The sequence below is a fragment of the Zalophus californianus genome, chromosome 17, assembly GCF_009762305.2.
Source record: "Zalophus californianus isolate mZalCal1 chromosome 17, mZalCal1.pri.v2, whole genome shotgun sequence".
Classification (NCBI taxonomy): domain Eukaryota; kingdom Metazoa; phylum Chordata; class Mammalia; order Carnivora; family Otariidae; genus Zalophus; species Zalophus californianus.
Genome location: NC_045611.1, coordinates 58945037 through 58964097, shown reverse-complemented (window position 1 = coordinate 58964097; position 19061 = coordinate 58945037). Strand labels below are relative to the sequence as shown.

Here is a 19061-nt window from a genome sequence, read left to right as displayed (position 1 = left end):
GAGAAGCAGGCTTCCTGTGCAGCAGGGAGCCCGATGCGGGGCTTGATCCCAGGACCCTGGGACCATGACCTGAGCCGAAGGCAGACGCTTAACGACTGAGCCACCCAGGCGCCCCAGGAGGTGGGACTTTCTGACGAAGGCCTTCCCACATTCACGGCACAAACAAGGCCTTTCTCCAATGTGACTGCTCTGCTGTCTAAGGAGACTGGAGTTGTGTGTGAAACACTTCCTGCATTCACTGCACTCTTTCTACGCTATGAACTTCCTGGTGGCTAGTTAAGTGTGGAGTTGTACCTAAAGATTTTCCCACATTGGCTGCATTTAAAAACCCTTTCTTTACTGTGACTGCTGAAATGTTTACTGAGGTTAGAGTTGTACCTAAAAAAATGTCCCACTTTCACTACACTCTAAGGCCCTTCTGCAGTGTGGACTTTCTGGGACTCTACAAGCATGTCCTGTGGCTGAACGCTTTCCCATACCTGCTGCACTTACAACCATTTCGTCCACTTTCAAAGGCCTCTCCACTCCGTGTCCCTGTGTGGCTTCAACCCACTGAGAGTGGCTGGGCGGGGTGGGGAGAAAGACTGTGAAGTCCTCTCCACCCTCCCTCCATACCAAGGTCTTCTCTGCCATATAAGCTACGTGGTCCAAATGAAGGGCTCCCCTTTCCTTTAGGGAAAGTTTATCTCTATTCTGCTGCTTCTGATGCTGCTGCAGGTTTGCCCCACAAATGTGCAGACCTCGCTCAGGGTGTGTTCCATCATGCTCAGCCAAGCGCAAAAGGTCTTTCCAAAGCAGCCGCACATCTCCCAGGGCTGGGACTTCTGGATGGATGGGCCTGGCTTTGGAGTCCTGACCTGTGACCCTCCTACAGAAACCTCTTGCTCTGAAGGGGCCTCCTCATCCTGGGCTCCATGCCAGCAACCTGTAAGCAGAGAAATGCCGGTAAAGTGCCTGCTGACTTTGTTGGGAGGAGGCGGCCCCATCGGGAATGTGTGCCAGACACACTCACGGAGGAGGCCACGAGACTGCTGACGGGCGAGGGGGACTCGAGACAGTGAGAGGAAGGCCCGCTGTGCAGAGCTCAGCCTGGCAAGCTCCCGTGACGGGAGAGCCCTGACTCCGGGGAAGGACCCGAGGAATGGGGAGGTGAAGGGAGGAGAGACAGTCTCCCAACTCCCTCCTCTGCAAATGACTTTCAACAAGGCCAGAGCTGCTGGTGACCGGTAGCGCCGACGCAAGACTGGGTCCAGAGGCAGAAATGTGTGATTACACACAGTAGCGGGTGTTCAGAGACTATTTAAAGATATGTGCAGCCCTCCAAGGAAGCAGTGGAAGGGAAAAGATGAGAGCCCAATGTCAGAGTGGAAATATTAGTGGGAAAGAAAAGGTAAAAATGAGGTGTGGCCACTGTCCTAGGCATCACACGATGGTGGACATGGGACAGATGCTCCGTGTGAGGGCCACATTCTTTTGAGCCTCTCTTGATGTTGCAGAAGTAATGTCCAACCTGCCAGGTACACGGGGCCCTCCTATTGCTCAATGTGAGCAACCACCTGGGCCTGATGAGGCCAGTCCTTGGGGAAAGACAGGGAAAGGGAGTAGCCAAGACCCACCCAGAGTGACCTACCTCACCTCGACATCCCACATTCGAAATTTACAATGCCTTCAGAGAAGGTCTTTAAAAAAAACAGACCAAACAGTCTCTACAAGTGGTGACCAGATCAGTGCCTGAAGTTACTGGGACAGGCAGTCCTAAAAGTATATTAGCAAGAGGGATGGGAAGGCCTGGGGCACAGAGGTTCCAAGCATGGAGAGAGAGGCACCCGACCATGGAACGGCAAGGCAACGGCACCGAAACCCCCAGACCCACACAGGAGGCATTTCTTTGGCCTTCTAATGTGCCAGTCTGCACACAGAGCCCAGGGGGTACACTGCAAATGCAACCAGCATCCTCATCTGCCCCAGTCCTGCATCACAGAACCAAAGTCCCCTGGCATGAGAGAATGGCTCTCATTTTCAGGTAGCCCCAACTCTTGTTTCTTGCTTTAGCTCAGCCGCAGAGACCTGTGTGAGGATCTAGCTCATAAGCAAGCTTGACCTTCTCTCACCACCCGACCCTTGTTCAAAGCCCTACACTAGCAATGCTTCTGGCTGATCCCATTTCCCTCAACTACTCTACCAGCCTGAATGAAACAATCCCAGCAAGAGTCACCAGGAAACCTTGCTGCATCCACTGAGGGGTGATAGGCCCCGTCCTGCCCCAGTACCTGGCCTTCATTGGAGAGGCACCTCAGCATCCGGCTTATGTCCACTCAGAAGGCTTTACGACTTCCACATGCATCACATTCACATCATATGCACACACCCCCAACACGACTGTCCAGGTGCCCCCCTGAGACACAGACTTAGCCCCCTCCTTCCCTTGCCTTGTCCCTAATGCTGCTACCACCATAATATAAAGATGCCTCCTATGAAATCAGACCCACAGCTTTACTGGGGTCCACATGCCAAGTACCATACTGTGGTTGTCTCCAATCTGAAGGCCTCCACCATTGAACTCCAGATGTGTGGGTCTAACAGCCAACTGGACACATCCACTCAAAAGTCTCTGGAACATTTCTGACGTAGCCAAGAATGGATTATTCACATTGCCTCTGAAAATCCCTTCTACCACTGACTTCCCACATCCTCATTGATGGAATATCCATTCTTCCAAATAAGGCCCAAAACAACGGGCCTGTTCCTCACTCCCCGTTTCCATGTCATCTCCCAGCTCCCTCTCTCTCCACATCAGAAAATGTTCTGCACTCTGTGCAGAACACATCCAGAAGGCAACTCCCTCCTGTGTGGCCACTACCAGCAGTCACTTGCTGGAGTGTCTATCTGTAGACCCCCAGTCTATCCACCACTCTGTAGCCACGGGAATCTGTTAAAATCTGGATCAGATCACCTCTCTCCTCAGCTCCAAACCTTCCCTAGGTCCCACTGTCCTCAGATTTGAGGCCTAGAACTTAAGGCTGTCATTCTAGGCCTGATTTCTGTGTGCCCTGACCTCTCACCCCACCACCTCGCCACCACGCTCCCTATCCCATCAGGTATAATAGGAATGGGAAGCTTCCTAAACAACCCCTGCAGGCATCTGAACACTCTGGATCTGTGCCCAGGATGCATGTTACAGCTTACCCAGTCGGTTGTCAGCAATGCAACTGACCCACGGAACCCAGACTGAGTTCAGGACCCTGGGCTTTGTGGAAGCACAGGATTGTCAGTCCTGAAAGAGAGAGAAGAACAGATGAAGATTCTCAGAACATCACCATTCCCTATATTGGGTCGCCTTAACCACAGGGTGAAAATTAGGGTGGGTGAGAGCCTGGGACACCCTCTATTCATTGTTGCAGGGTCCAGAAGCATTTCTGCCACCACCATGGGACCCTGTGGAAGGAGGGAAGCCATGAGAAATGGGAACCATGGTAGGATCCTATAAAGTGAGCTGAACCACGGTCCAAACTGAGCTCCTCAGGCCTTAGTGCTACTTCTTACTAGCTGTGTGACTCTGGAAAGACTGAACCTTCCTCAGCGTCAGTGCCCTTATTCCATAAAATGGGAAGAAGACGGTTTTCCACCTCAGAGGGCTGATCCTGATACTGCACCTACGAAGTAGACACTACGTCTCAGCTATCACTGTCCACATCATCAATGGTTTTGTCTATGTTTTCAGTGCAAGTGAAGTGGTAGGGCTTTAAAAATTTGATTGTGGGGTGTTATACGCAAACAATGAATCATAGAACACTACATCAAAACTAATGGTGTAATGTATGGTGATTAACATAACAATAAAAAATTAAAAAAAATAAAAATTTGATTGTGTATTCCTCTGACTTTTCAAAGGTTTAAGAGGATGTAATACACAAAACTTTTATCATAACCCAATACTTAAAGGTAAGTTAACATTTAAACCATTCATTAAGTATTTGGATAGATTTTAAGTAATTCAGTGCGTTCATTTCTAATTGCCTGCCTATGTGTCCGTATTTGGAGGGTGGTTGCTTCATTAGTGTTCAAAGGGAGGCACTGAGTCCTACTAGTCTTGTACTATAATCATCTGAAGACAGCATGCAGGGAGCCCTTGACTGGACAGTGGGTGGGAGGTGAGGCAGCGGTGCCCTGGTCGGGGACCCAGCTGCTCCACTAACCCAGCTGACCTTTGCCTTGTTCCATAGGGAGTGGTCTTGAAAGTCTGCTTAGTCTACAAGGCAGAGAAGCTACACCAACTCACACCTCAGTTTCCATGCCAGGCCAGTGCCTTACCTTACCTGGACCTCCCTTTCTACATACACAGGCCAGAATTCATCCTACACCAGGACTGCTCCTTTCTGAAAAAGCATCAGGGATACATGCCCACCTGTGCCCTGCCCTCTGGTCTCAGCCCCCACCCCCCGAACCTCACTGCAGAGCCCATCTGAAAGAACAATCTTTTTTTTTTTTTTTAAGATTTTATGTATTTATTTGACAGAGAGAGACACAGCGAGAGAGGGAACACAAGCAGGGGGAGTGGGAGAGGGAGAAGCAGGCTTCCTGCCGAGGAGGGAGCCTGATGCGGGGCTCGATCCCAGGACCCTGGGATCATGACCTGAGCCAAAGGCAGTCGTTTAACCAACTGAGCCACCCAGGTGCCCCCTGAAAGAACAATCTTAAGAGTCTCCTTCTTGGGATGCCTGGGTGGCTCAACAGGCAACCTGCTTCTCCCCTGCCTGCTGCTCCCCCTGCTTGTGCTTACTCTCTCTCTCTCTCTGGCAAATAAATAATATCTTAAAAACAAAAACAAAAAAAACCTTCAAATCTGGATATGCCCCTAAATTAGGTCCCTGGAACCAATTCCAAGAAGTGTGTGTGTGTAGACAGAGGGAGACAGAGAGAGTCTTAAACAGACTCTGTGCTGAGCTCACAGCCTGAGGTGGGACTCGATCTCATGACCCTGAGATCACAACCTGAGCTGAAACCGAGAGTCGGAGGCTTAACCGACTGTGCCACCCGGGTGCCCCAACACAAGGCAATTCTTAAAAACCAGCAAGATGTCCAAGCATTCAATTCAATTCTGACACTATCAGGAAGCAGCATCAGATTCACAGGTTAACGTCAGTCCTAAAAGAGTGCACCTCCCACCTTCAACACCCTGCCATTTCAGATGCCATTTGCAAGCCAGGCTGTTACTTGTGCTTCTCACCGGTTAAAAATCAGAGGTTCTTAAGACCGTCTCCTCATGTTTAAGTGATCTGCTGGAATGGCTCACAAAACTCAGAAAAACATTTTTCTTGCTGAATTACCAGTTCATTATAAGAGGATATAACCTGGGAATAGCCAGACGGAAGAGATGCATATGGCCAGGTATGAAGACAGGGCGCAGTGTCCAAGCTCCCCCCAGGTGCACCACTCTCCTCAAATCTCCGTGTTCACCAACCTGAAAGCTCTCTGAACCCTGTCCTTTAGGGTATTTACGGAGACTGCACTATTACACAGCATGGTAGATTAAATCATTGGCTGCTGGCTATTGGTTCAACCTCCAGCCCATCTCCCTTACCCCAACGTGGGGGAAATGGGAAATGGGAGGGGAGGAACGAAAATTTCCAACGGTCTAATCACATGGTTGGTCCCCCCCGCCCCACAACCGCCGCCCGCAATCAGCTTAGGTGCTTCCAAAGTCACCTCATTCCGTTGCAAAAGACAACTTTTTTTTTAAGGTTTTCCTTTTTTTTTTTTTTTAAGATTTTATTTATTTATTTGAGACAGAGAATGAGAGAGAGAGAGCACATGAGAGGGGGGAGGGTCAGAGGGAGAAGCAGACCCCCCGCTGAGCGGGGAGCCCGATGCGGGACTCGATCCCGGGACTCCAGGATCATGACCTGAGCCGAAGGCAGTCGCTTAACCAACTGAGCCACCCAGGCGCCCGCAAAAGACAACTTTAACACTTAGGAAATTCCAAAGTTTTTGGAAGCTGTTGAGTCAAGAACTACGGACTAAGACCCGATATATACGACAAATATATTTTGGTCATCTGAATAACTAATATGTAGTTTCCATACGTCACCATCGCGGCCCTCCCATCCCCGCCCCCTGGCGACCTTCCGCGGACCCGGGGGCCCACGCCGCACTGCGGGCGACACCCCGCCCCGCCCTCCCTTCCCCGCACACACAAGGGTCCCGGTCCCCCCCACCCCTGCTCTCGACTCGGGAGCCCCTGCCGGGATCGCCCCCCGCCACGCCCCACCGCACGGACGGAGCCGGGACCCCACGCCGGGGCGCCCTCTGCTCCCGCCCCGCGGGCCCGGCTGTGGGGAGCTGAGCGGGCGCCCCTCCATCGGGGCTGCAGCGCTCGGGGCGGGGAGAAGGCGGCTGAGGGCCCGGGGGTCGCAGCACTCACCTGAGCCGGCTTCATCGGCGCGGCCTCCGCCTCCGAGCCGTGGGAAGAGCGGGGCGGGGAGCGGCCGGCCACCGGGCGGGGACGACGCCTCTTCTCAAACTTTCCATCCACTTTCAACCAACCCGCAGATCCCCAGACCCTACGCCAGCCAAACAGACCGAGAACGCATAGACGCCCAACACCACGAGGACGCCGCCGGAAGTCCCGCCTCACAGGCGCAGCCGCAGGAAAAGGGCTCCATGCCGCGCTTTCATTGGCTCAGCGCCCCACCATGGCTTGCCGCAGAGCCTTCTGGGTAGTGTGTATTTCCCTGGCTGCTACCCGCCCCTATCTGGGAGCCAGGTCCTTCCTGACTTCGGCGATGGAGGCCGGGGGCAACATGGGGGTGCACCGGGAAATGGAGTTCCTGGGCTCCTATGCTGTAGCGTGGGGCCGCTGGCCATTAAAGCGGTATGCCCAGATGGCCTCTGAGTGCAATCTTGGTCAAGTGCCAGAAATAGAAATCTGTTATTACAGACTCTAAGAAGCACAGTTTCAAACCTTTCTTCTGTTCCTTTCTCTCTTTCATTTTCTTCTGGTATTGCCATTATTCATGTTACACTTTTTCAGTGGTTCCATAGTCCTTGGATATTCTATTATTATCATTTCTTAGTATATTTTCTGTATGTTTGCTTTTCAGTTTTGACTATTTTTTTGAAATACCCTTAAGCTCAAGATTCGTTTTTCAGCCATGTCTAGTCTACCAATAAGCCCATCAAAAGCATTTTTCATTTTTATTAGTGTTTTTGATCTGTTACTTTTTTTTCCCTCAGAACTTCAATCTCTTTGCTTACATTACCAATCTGTTCTTGCATGCTGTATGCTTTATCCATCAGAGCCCTTATCATCTTAATGACAGTTTTTTAAAAATCCTGGTCTGCCTCTTCCAACATCCCTGCCTTGTGTGAGTCTGGTTCTGATGCTTGCTCTGTTTCTTCAAATTTTGTTTTCAGCCTTTTAGTATGTGTTGTGATTTTTTCTTAATACTTGGACATGAGGCACTGGTAAAATAAACTACTATAAATAGACTTTTCACAATGTGGTGGTAAATTATGAGAGGAAGCATACTATAGGACTACAATTAGGTCTTTCAGTAAACCTTTGCTTCTGGGCTATGAATTTCATACATTTTTCCCAGTTCCAGCACCCCCACAGAAGTGGGGCAAGATGGCTTGAGTGGCCTGCATTGGGGTATTTCCCAGGTTCTGAAAAGTCCCCAGCTGATTCTTCTGAGAGCAGTCCTTGTTAAGAACAGAATGTTCTGATGTATTTCAAATTCCCAAAAGTATGATTTATGTTCTCCTACCATAGCACTGGGGTTTGTGGAGGAGGGTCAGCTCCTGGGTTTCCTTCATTCTCTGTTCCCGTTTGACTAATTTGGGGAACAGCGGTTTGTCCTGCCACCTCACTTGTCTTAAGAAGAGTTGATTTTCCATTATTTTCAGCTTACTTGTCAGGATGGAATGGCAACTTCCAGCTTCTTACATGCTAGAACAGAAAACAAAAGTCCCTGTCTTCTCATAGTTTGTTCATCTTTGACTTGTTTCTTACTAGGAATTTAGAATGTGCATGTCTATAATTATCTAAAACTAGGCTTATTTAGATATTTTAAGTATCTTCTCACTCAAATCTTAAAAATTTGATGAAAGTTTTATTTCAATTTATTTAAATTCTAGTTAACATATATGGTAAAATTGCTTTCAGGTGTAGAATTTAGTGATTCATGAAACAAAGTGTTAAATGTAAATATAAATTTAGATAATTTTTTCATTAAATATTTTGTGCATGTTGAGATTTGAAAAATGCAATCAGAGAGTGGAGTCGGGAATTGTTTCCCATGTCTCACTCTCAGACTGTTTTCTTTCCATTTCCTATTCTATAATGCTTGTTGCTTCCCTTTCTAAATTTCAAATTTCTCAATAAGCCACCTGGTTTGAAGATTACATGATGAAAAGATGACCTCAAGCAAGAAGAAATCCTACCAGCAGACTGCCATTGGGCCTGAACTACAACACTTCCTTGATTCCCCAGCCTGTTGGCCTACTCTGCAGATTTTCAACTTGCCCGCAATCACAAATTTAGCTAATTCTTTAAAACACATATCCCCCCCGCCCCACACACCCTGATGGTTGCTTCTCTGGAGAACCTAATATACCACGGAACCGAACATTTAAAAATAACAAGATGGTACACTTTGTGTGAATTTTACATAATAACACATATTTTTTTAAATGTCCTAAGAATTTTTATGACACAAAGACATAGCCTAAAAACACTACTAGGAAAAAAAAAGTCAAACAAGAATTTTCTAGAAAGGTGGTCCAGATAGTTCAAAAACTTTTATTGATAATGAATTCATATGAAACTGAACTTATATTTACTTTATTTAAACTTCACTTTCCCATTCTAAACAACTCTTTCGCTCATTGATTAGCACCTTTGTTGTTTATAGACAATGCAGCTCTAATACGTAACACAGAGCCTTGTTATTTGATGCCATGCTTTTGCACACACTACATGGATAATACTAAAAATACATTTACGCATTCAGTGAAAACAGCTATACAAGAGTAACTGTAGGATTCCCTTTATATGAAATTCTAGAAAATGCAAACTAGAGTGTCCACCTGGGGATGGCAAGTTAGGAAGGGCTGGGAGAGAGAGATGGAAACTACAGGGCCTATGGATTATTCATTATCAAGACTCTGGTGATGCTCCCATTGTGCACACATATATGAAAATATATTTTACACTTTTAATAAATGCAGTTTATGTCAATACCTCAATAAAGCTGTTAAGAAATAAAGATTCCATATAAAAATCTGGATCTCCTCTTCCTCTAGAAATAATATAACATCTGGCAAAGCTGAATTGACTCCATCACCACCGGCAAAGCTGAATTGACTCCATCAACACCCTTCCCTCTCTCTTAGGTATGTCAACTCTGATTCCTTCTCAAAACAGAAGGAAATGCTCGGAGAAGAAAATGCTGACAAATGGAGAAATCATGCTAAGCAAAACAATCCAGTCACAAAAAAGACAAATACTGTATGATTCCACTCATGTATAGACCCAGAGTAGTCAAATTCATAGAGATGGGGTATAAAACCATAGTTGCCAGGTGTGGTAGGGAAGGGGTAGGAGGAGCTGTTTCATGAGTATAGTTTCAGTTTTGCCAGATGAAAGGAATTCTGGGAATTAGTTCCATAAATATGTGAATTTTTTAAACTATTAAACTACAATTCAAAGACAGGGTAAACTGTGCTACATGTACTTTGCCACAACATAAATGTAAAATAAAGTAGTTCCCAGTGACAAATAAGAGCAGATATTTGGCTGAAGTCTTTCCCCCTCTACAGTACTCTCTGGCGTGGTGTGAACTTTTTGGTACTGAACAAGGTTAGAGTTTTAGACGAACAAATGCCCGTATTTGTTGCACAAATAAGGTCTTTTACCATCGTGAATTCTCTGATGTGTAATGGGGCTGGAGTTGCACCTAAGACCTCACATGGACTGCACTCAGAAGGCCTTCCTCCGGTGACCTCTTCATGTCTAATGAATGGCGAGCCGTCCCAGAACAATTTTGCACATTTCCTGTTCTCATAAGGTGCTTCTCCAGTGTAATGAGCTTAGAGTGGTACCTGAAGGCTTCACCATATTCTCTGCACTCATAAGTTTCTTTGCCAGTGTAATTCTCTTGTCAATGGCTTGGAGTTGTATCTCAAGATTTCCCCACATTTATGGTGCTCATAGACCTGTTTTCATTGTGGATTTTCTGGTGATGAACGAGGTGGGACTTTCTAATGAAGGCCTTCTGACATTTGCTGCACTCATAGGGCCTTTCTCCAGTGTGGATTTTCTGATGTTCAACAAGTATATGTTTGTGGCTAAAGGCTTTCCCACATTCGCTGCACTCATAAGGCCTCTCTCCAGTGTGATTTCTCCAATGTTTAATAAGGTTGGAATTATACCGAAAGAACTTCCCACAGACACTGCACTCATAAGGCCTTTCTCCAGTGTGAACTCTCTTATGTCTAATGAGTCTGCAGTGGTACCTAAAGGATTTCCCACATTCGCTGCACTCATAAGGCCTCTCTCCAGTGTGATTCTGCCAATGTTTAATGAGCTTCGACTTGTACCTAAAGAATTCCCCACATAAGCTGCACTCATAAGGTCTTTCTCCAGTGTGAACTCTTTGATGTCTAATAAGTGTAGAGGTGTACCTAAAGAATTTCCCACATTCACTGCACTCATAAGGCCTTTCTCCAGTGTGAACTCTCTGATGTTTAATGAGTGTGGAATTGTACCTAAAAAATTTTCCACATTCATTGCACTCATAAGGCTTTTCTGCAGTGTGAACTCTCTGATGTCTAATGAATGTGGAGCTGTACCTGAAAAATTTCCCACATTCACTGCATTCATAAGGCCTTTCTCCAGTATGAACTCTCTCGTGTCGTATCAGACGATAGTTGTACCTAAAGAATTTTCCACATTCTCTGCATTCATAAGGCCTTTCTCCATTGTGGATTCTCTGATGTTTCATGAAGTTGGCATTGTACTTAAAGAACTCCCCACATTTGCTACACTCATAAGGGCTTAATCCAGTGTGAACTCTCTGGTGACTAGTGAGTGTGGAATTGTACCTAAAGAATTTCCCACATTCATTGCACTTAAAAGGCCTTTCTCCAGTGTGAATTTTCTGGTGCTGAACAAGGTGAAACTTTTTAATGAAGGCCATCCTACATTTGCTGCATTCGTAAGGTCTTACTCCAGTGTGGATTTTCTGGTGCTCAACAAGTACCTGTTTTTGGCTGAAGGCTTTCCCACACTGAGTGCACTTGTAATCCTTTCGTCCAGTTTCAAAGGCCTCCCCACACTCAGTGTCCCTGTGTGACTTCAAAGCACCATGAGGGGCCAGGTGCTCGAGAAAGCCTGCACTGGCTGGGAAGTCCTTCCCACCTCTGCTGCATGTGAAGCTACTCTCTGCCATGTGAACACTGTCATTCACAGCAAAGGAAGGACTCCCCTCATCCCTTCTGGAAAAGCTGTCTCCAATCTGCTCCTTTTGGTGCTGGTGCAGGTTTGCCCCACAAATGGATAGCTCTTGATCAGGGTACATTCCATCATGCTCAGCCGAGCGCAAAATGTCTTTCCAGACTGGGCCGCACATCTCCCAGGGCTGGGACTTCTGGATGGATGGGCCTGGCTTTGGAGTCCTGACCTGTGACCCTCCTACAGAAACATCTTGCTCTGAAGGGGCCTCCTCATCCTGGGCTCCATGCCAGCAACCTGTAAGCAGAGAAATGCCGGTAAAGTGCCTGCTGACTTTGTTGGGAGGAGGCGGCCCCATCGGGAATGTGTGCCAGACACACTCATGGACGAGGTCACGTAACTGCTGATGGGCGAGGGGGACTCGAGACAGTGAGAGGAAGGCCTGCTGTGCAGAGCTCAGCCTGGCAAGCTCCCGTGACAGGAGAGTCCTGACTCCGGGCAAGGACATAAGGGAGGGGTCCTATCTTAGTCCATCTGGGTTGCCACAACAAAATACCACAGACTGGGTGGCTTATAAATGACAGAAATTTATTTCTTGCGGTCGTGGGCTGGAATTCCGAGATCAGGGTGCCAGCATGGTCGGGTGAGGGCCCCTCCCAGGCTGCCAACTTCTCACTGTGTCCTCACACAGCGGAAGGGGCTAGGGGGCTCTGTGGCTCTCCTTTACAACAGCACTAATCCCATTCATGGGAGCTCTGCCCTCATGACCTAAGCACCCTGCAAAGGCGCCATCTCCTAATACCACCACACTGGGCATGAAGTTGGCAACAAAGAATTGGTGGTGGGGTGGTGGGGCACAAACACTTAAAACAAAGCAGGTGCTATGCAGGGAGAAGAGACAGGGTTTTCAAGTCACTCCTGTGCAAACGGCTATGGCTGCTGGTGACTCGTGAACATGGTGCAGAAAACCGTAAACAGACCTAGAAATACCTAACCACACGGAGATACTGCAACTCAAGAACTGGGATACACGCAGACCTCACAATATCCTAACTATAGCTCAGATGCTGGCGAGCCTGGCAAAGGGAGCAATGAAACAGAATCACGGTGAAGGCCAACAGGCGTTGGATTCTGGTGGAAAGGGGATTCGATTTAGCGTAGACACGAAAATGGAGAAGAAAAGGTAGAAATGAGGTGTGACCCCTGGCCCTGGCATCACACAATGGTGGACAAAGGACAGGTTCCCAGCTCCAACACACACCCTTCCCCTGCTCCTTCCCACCAGGGCTGTGTACTTTTGAGTGTCTCTTGCCACTGACACAGTAATGTCCACCTATTAGGTACCCGGGGTCCTCCCCACTGCTCGAGATGAGCACTGATGTGGCACCTGAGACAGGCCAGTCCTAGAAGAAAGAAAGGAAGAGGCATGGCCAGCGTGCACCCAGAGTAACCCAACACAGGATATCCAACATCTTAAAACTACAAGAACTTCATAGGAGAGACTGTAGAAACAACCCAGTGTTCCCCCAAATTAGTAATTAGGTTGGTGCCTGAAATTCCTGGCACAGGCAGGACCCAAGAAATGTCAGCAAGAGGAAGGGGGAAAGCCTGGGGCACCATGGTTCCACGCACCTAGACTAAGTGACCCAACCAGGGACAAGACAGGTCTGAGGGATCTCTCAGACAAACTTCAACATCTCTGATCTCTGAGCCCGATCTTGCAAGTGCTCGGAGTAGCAGGGATGGGACCGCGTGGGGAGAGTGGGTGCAGTGCGAATGGCCCAGTCCTGGCACCAGTAACGTATATGCCGGGAAACTTGGGAAGGAAGTAGTACCCACGGTCTTGTTGTGGAAAGGACAGAGCTGCCCCTGGACCAAAGAGGAAGAACAGAGCCCAGCCCAGGACATGGGGCGGGGGGTGTACGGGCCTTACCTAGGGAGGACAGAAGCGCAAAGTTCTCCAGCATCACAGCATGGTACAGAAATCGCTGAGCTTCATCAAGGAGGCCCCACTCTTCCTGGGAGAAATATATGGCCACGTCCTCAAAGACCACATGGCTCTGCCAAAGTTGGAACATTTGGTTCATGAGTAGCTTCTTGTGTTAACTGTGTCTCGTGGATTCTCTAATTATCTATTTGCCATCCATTAATTACAGGGCTAAACGAACAGCCAAATGTGTTTCTATATCTCCCTTGCAATCTGGGGCCCAAACTGAAATCACCTCCTTCACTAACTCACACACCAAGTCAACACTTCCCCTGCCCTATATCAACCAGGGCCAGGTACCAGACAACCAGGGACACCCCTTCTACCCCGAAAATTATAGAAAAGGTACAGAAAATTTATAGAAAATAGCCATCAGTAAGCTTTTCACCCTACCCTTCTAGCATTTCTCCCAGAAAGTTCCAGAAAGGTTCTGACCTAAGGAGTCCCTTTGCTGGCGTTTATGCCTCCTGACCAAAACTGGTGCTTCCCGTGTGGCCCTGTGTTACACGGTGTGCTCCTGCCCCTCAAGAAACAGAATAAAAACCTTCTTTTAGTGTCATTGGTCTCTCCACGTCATCACTCACCCACCTCCATAAATTAGAATCCTGTGGGTGCCAGTACCTGACGCACTGCTCTCGCCAGGCCGTGGTCCTTCCCCGCACACGTCCGTCCCTGCTCGTCCTCCTCCCTAACTTCCCAGTGGGGAAGAGTCCCCAGCTGCTGGTGGCACTGGTGCCCGCTCTCGCCTCATTCCCACTGATCACTGTGTCCGGAACCCAGCTAAGACATGAGTAGTGAAGGACATCATCTAGGCTGTGGGCCTGGCAATGCAGGGCTCCCCTCCCTCCAGCCAGCCAGTTTCCCCGGGGTCCCCCGGGTCTTGTCTGAGAGGTAAGACTCAGACCCTCAAGTCAAACTCAGACTTGTCCCTCGCCCTAAAGCACCCAGAGCCAACCATTCACACTCCACCTCACCTGCATATTGGTCGTCGGACTCACGCCCCTCACAACTCTGACTCCTCCACAGTGACAACTCCACAGACACCCCCGGCCCATACCACTGGCATTTCCTTCACGTCCAAACAGGCAAATACATCGAGGATCCAATTCAGCCCTGGCCCTGCCCCTGGACACCAGAAGTCCCAAAGGCCCCTAGCGCCAGGTCCAGCCCCAAGCCCTGCTTTGAAAGCCCGGCTTCTTGCTTCATCCTCAGCCACCTGCCTATGTGAGGACGTCACACACTCTCAGCCCTTTCTCCCTTCCATATTGCACCAACTGTCCCATCAGCAGTCAGAACCCTCCTTTCTCCTCATATGAAGCCCAGGTACACTTACCTCTCCACCCATATGCCCACTCCACATGAGGTCTAGCAATGCTTCAGGCTGACCAGTTTCCCCCTCAACATCTATCTCATGTGCACTCCAGTCTCAGAAGACTTCCTCACTCCTAAAGCCCCCGTCTCTCTTTCTCTCGCCCCGTGTTTCTCTCCCTCTCTCTCACACACACACGCACACAAACACAGAGACACTCAGCTTCCTCAGCTTTGTGAGGCCCCCCATCACCGCCCAGGTGCCCAATGAAGAAACCCAGTACTCAGGGCACCTGGGTGGCTTCAGTCAGTTAAGCATCTGACTCGTGGTTTCACCTCAGGTCATGATCTCATGGATCGTGGGATTGATCCCCACGTTGGGCTCTGCACTCAGCAGGGAGCCTGTTTGGGATTCTCTCTCTCCCTCTGCCCCTCCCCCGACTCACGTGTGCGCGCGCTCTCTCTCTCTCTCTAAAATAAATAAATCTTTTAAAAAACAAACAAATAAACAAACCCAATACTCAGGCCCTTCATTCCCATTCCTGCTCCTCTAATGGCATCGCCACCATAACCTAGAAATGCTCCCTCCCAGATCTGATCCTTGGCTTCATCCTAGCCACACCCCAGCCACCACGCTGTGGCTGTCTCCAGCTTCAATCTACCCCCGGAACTCCGGTGTTCAAGTGCCTACTGGAGGGGCACCTGGGTGGCTCAGTCGGTTAAGCATCTGCCTTCAGCTCAGGTCATGATCCCAGCGTCCTAGGATGGAGCCCCGCGTTGGGCTCCCTGCTCAGTGGGGAGTCTGCTTCCCCCCTCCCTCTGCGCCCCCCGCCCCCAGCTCGTGCTCGCTCTCTCTCAAATAAATTAAAAAAAAGAAAAAAAAAGTGCCTACTTGACACCTCTCCTGGGAATCTCTGGGGCATTTGTGACATAGACAAAAACTGACTTCATATTCCACCTGCAAATTCCTCATACCACTGACTTCCTCCATTTTAGTTCAAGCATCCATCCTTCCTAACGAGGCCAAAACCTGGGGGCATCCCCAACTTTTCCCTCTATCCCACCTCCTCATCTCTCTGAGTCTCCACATCCTAAAATATGAGCAGCTCTAGTTGAAAACACATCCAGAAACCAATGCCTCCTCTACCTTCACGACCACCACTCCTGTGTAGCCACCGCTTCAACACTCCCCTGGACTGTGGCAAGCATTTCACTTACATCCCCATCTGTCTTCCACTCCGCAGCCAAAGGGAACCTGTTAAAATCTGTCATAGCACCTTCCTCTTGTTTCAAACCTTCCCTACCTCCCTACCAACCTCAGAGTAGAGGTCCAGAGCCCCGGGCTGTCACTCAAGGTCTGATACCTGTGCACCCCTACCCAACCCCAAGCTGGCCTCCCCATTCTCACCAGCTATAAAAGAGACCCGCGGTTTCCTGAACATCCAGCTAAGTCTCATCTCTAAGCATGTGAACATCCTGTGGCCAGGACTCCCTGCCACATCTTGCATCAGTAGTTAGAAATGGGAACTGCTCTACATATAATCTAAATATAGGATCCTGGGCCTGGGGAAAGCCCATGGTCTTCAGACTTAAGAGAGTGAGGAGGATAAGAGAAGTTTCAGGACACTACCACTCCCTGAGGGTATATATATAGATACTGGGGTGCCAAAAAACACCCGGATGGCAACCGGCATGGTTGAAAAGTGGGACACCCTCCACTCACCTGCACCGGGGCCATAAGCAGTTCTGCCACCTCCGTGGGACCCTATGGTAAGAAGGAGACCATGAGAAATGGGTACCATGGAAGGACCTTATGAACTGAGCTGGACCACCACCCCTGCCTTGCCCTGGAGCAAAGTGATCTCAGCCTGGTGGTCTAAGTTCAGCTCCTCCAGAAAACAGTGCTGCCTCTTATCAACTGGGTGACAACTGTTACTGTCCATAGGATCAACAGTTTTGTATATATTTTCAGTGCAAATGAAATAGTAGGGTTTTGAAATTTGAGGTCTTTATTTTTACCACTTTCTAAGATTTCATAAGATACTATACATAAAACTTCACACTGTAAACAAACAGGTAAATTAATGTCATATCAATTATAAAATGTTTGCATAAATTTAACTTGTTGAATAGGTTCATTTCTAATTGTCTACCTCTGTGTACATATTTAAAAGGATACTGATTGAGTACTTAAGTCAGTAACTTTTTTATACATTCTTAAGTTAACGAGTTGTAGGAAAAGGTTGAACAGGCAGACAAGCTACTAGTCCATACAGCAACAAGATCTGCCTGTTACATAACCCCCAAAAGAGAGCTTGTTGGAGGCCCTCAACTGGACAGCAGCTCGCCCCTCTCGCCCTGAGGGGTGGGGGTGAGGAAGCAGTCCCCTGTCTGGGACCCTGAGGCTCCATCAGCCTGGCTGACCTTTCCCTTGTTCCACTGGGAGTGGCCCTGAGCTGAGCTGCAAGTGGAGAGTCCACACCAGCACATAACACCGGCTGCACCGAAGAGAAACTCATCCCACCAACACCTCCCTTCCTAAAGACACAGGCAAAAGATCTCTCCTACAGCAAATCTCTTTTTTGAAGGAAGCATCAGGGATGCCAACACCTGCTTCCCATACCCTGCCCACCAGTGACTCTTCAGCCCTTGCCTCCCTGACCATCTAAGAGCATCTGAAGACTCCCTCCTTGATCTGGCCCCGAGGCCCTCCACACCTGTGACCGCCCAGCCCCTTCCCCGTCCTCCAGACCTTCACCTCCACATGCTCAGGTCACGTCTCCCCACTGAGGTATCTCAGCACCAACACGTCCAAAACCAAACTCATCATCTCCCCGATACCCGCTCCCTGGGCTCGCCTGCCCCACCGGCCTCCTTCCAGACGTCCAGGCAAAGAAGCCTTAACACGGCCCTTCACTCCCTGCTTTTGCTCACACGCGGACGTGATGCAGCAGGCAGTCCTGTCGGCTGTCGTGGAACCCTACGCAGAACCCCCTCGCATCTCGCTCTGCCGCCACCGCCCTGGCCCAGCCTCCACCAGAACTCCCGCGCGGGGGCTGCCGTGTCTCCTCAGCAGGCTCCCCGCCTGCATTCCCCGTCCCGCTCTCCCCTACCTTCAACCTCGGACTCCGGGCGTGCCCCTCCCATCCCCGCCCCCTGGCGACCTTCCGCGGACCCGGGGGCCCACGCCGCACTGCGGGCGACACCCCGCCCCGCCCTCCCTTCCCCGCACACACAAGGGTCCCGGTCCCCCCCACCCCTGCTCTCGACTCGGGAGCCCCTGCCGGGATCGCCCCCCGCCACGCCCCACCGCACGGACGGAGCCGGGACCCCACGCCGGGGCGCCCTCTGCTCCCGCCCCGCGGGCCCGGCTGTGGGGAGCTGAGCGGGCGCCCCTCCATCGGGGCTGCAGCGCTCGGGGCGAGGGGCGGGCTGCAGAGGGCCCGGGGGTCGCAGCGCTCACCTGAGCCGGCTTCATGGGCGCGGCCTCCGCCTCCGAGCCGTGGGAAGAGCGGGGCGGGGAGCGGCCGGCCACCGGGCGGGGACGAAGGCGCCTCGCAGCCGCCTCTGCGGCGGAGACTACGCCTCTCCCCGCGTTCTCCCGCCCTGTCACCTCCGCACCCGCCAGACGCCTTGTAAGCCTTGAAAGCCCGAAGCCGAGAGCAAGCAAACCGACGAGAAGGAACGGCGGATGTCCCGCCCCCTCACGATGCGCACGCATGCAGGCGTCACTCTCTTAAGGCTTCATTGGCTCAGTTGCCGCCGCCGCCGCGCCCCGCAGACTTATGGGTATCGTAGTTGCCGCTTCCGCCACCACCTTCCGCCTCTCGGACGGAGGCCCTCCTCCTTCTGTGGTGGACGAAAGACTGGACGCCTCGTCGGGGGCTCTGGGAAATGGAGTTCCGCGGCTCCAAAGGTGGGGCGGGGTCCCGCCTGCTCTTAAAGGGGATCTCTCCAGATTTCTTGGAGCGCAGTCTGGGAAGTCACAGAATGGTTAGGGACCTGTAACTTCCTATGCGAAGGAGCTCGGAAGTTCCCAAAGGCTACACAGCCAAAGGGACACAGCCTGTCACGACACCACGTCCACTCGTAGCTGTCTACGACCTTGTCGCCTTTCAGAATACGGACTGAATCTCGAGTCCGTTTTAACGAGCTGCGTATTTGGCTCAGGACAGGAAAGGGAAGGCTTCAGACAGAGCCGTGGAGGGGAAGATGGGGGAGCAAAGATGGGGCACCGAAGTAGGGAGAAACGGTGAAGCTGTGCCTCTGATTCCCAGAAAAACATCTTTCCTGCCTGATCCGTGATTGTGTCTG

At 50.2% G+C, this 19061-nt stretch overlaps 1 protein-coding gene and 1 long non-coding RNA gene across 3 annotated transcripts in view; both read right to left on the bottom strand.

The window, feature by feature from the left end:
• Window positions 1-29: 29 nt before the first annotated feature.
• Window positions 30-6613, bottom strand: LOC113936254. Its single transcript, XR_004819728.1, has 3 exons — window positions 6422-6613; window positions 3187-3274; window positions 30-925 (listed from the first exon to the last, which is right to left on the bottom strand). It is a non-coding gene; the product is annotated as an uncharacterized LOC113936254 (long non-coding RNA).
• Window positions 6614-8782: 2169 nt separating this feature from the next.
• LOC113935748 (zinc finger protein 548-like) overlaps window positions 8783-19061 on the bottom strand; it is a 28120-nt gene continuing 17841 nt past the window's right edge. Inside the window, exons 2-5 of one of the 2 annotated variants that reach the window (XM_027618142.2) lie at window positions 18211-18332; window positions 16471-16512; window positions 13386-13512; window positions 8783-11749 (exon numbers count right to left, since the gene is read on the bottom strand). In XM_027618142.2, the coding sequence (XP_027473943.2) occupies window positions 10182-11749; window positions 13386-13512; window positions 16471-16512; window positions 18211-18332 (1859 nt within the window). In that variant the 3' untranslated portion in view covers window positions 8783-10181. The remainder of the gene's footprint in view (window positions 11750-13385; window positions 13513-16470; window positions 16513-18210; window positions 18333-19061) is intronic. The other variant, XM_027618143.2, reaches the window with a different exon arrangement.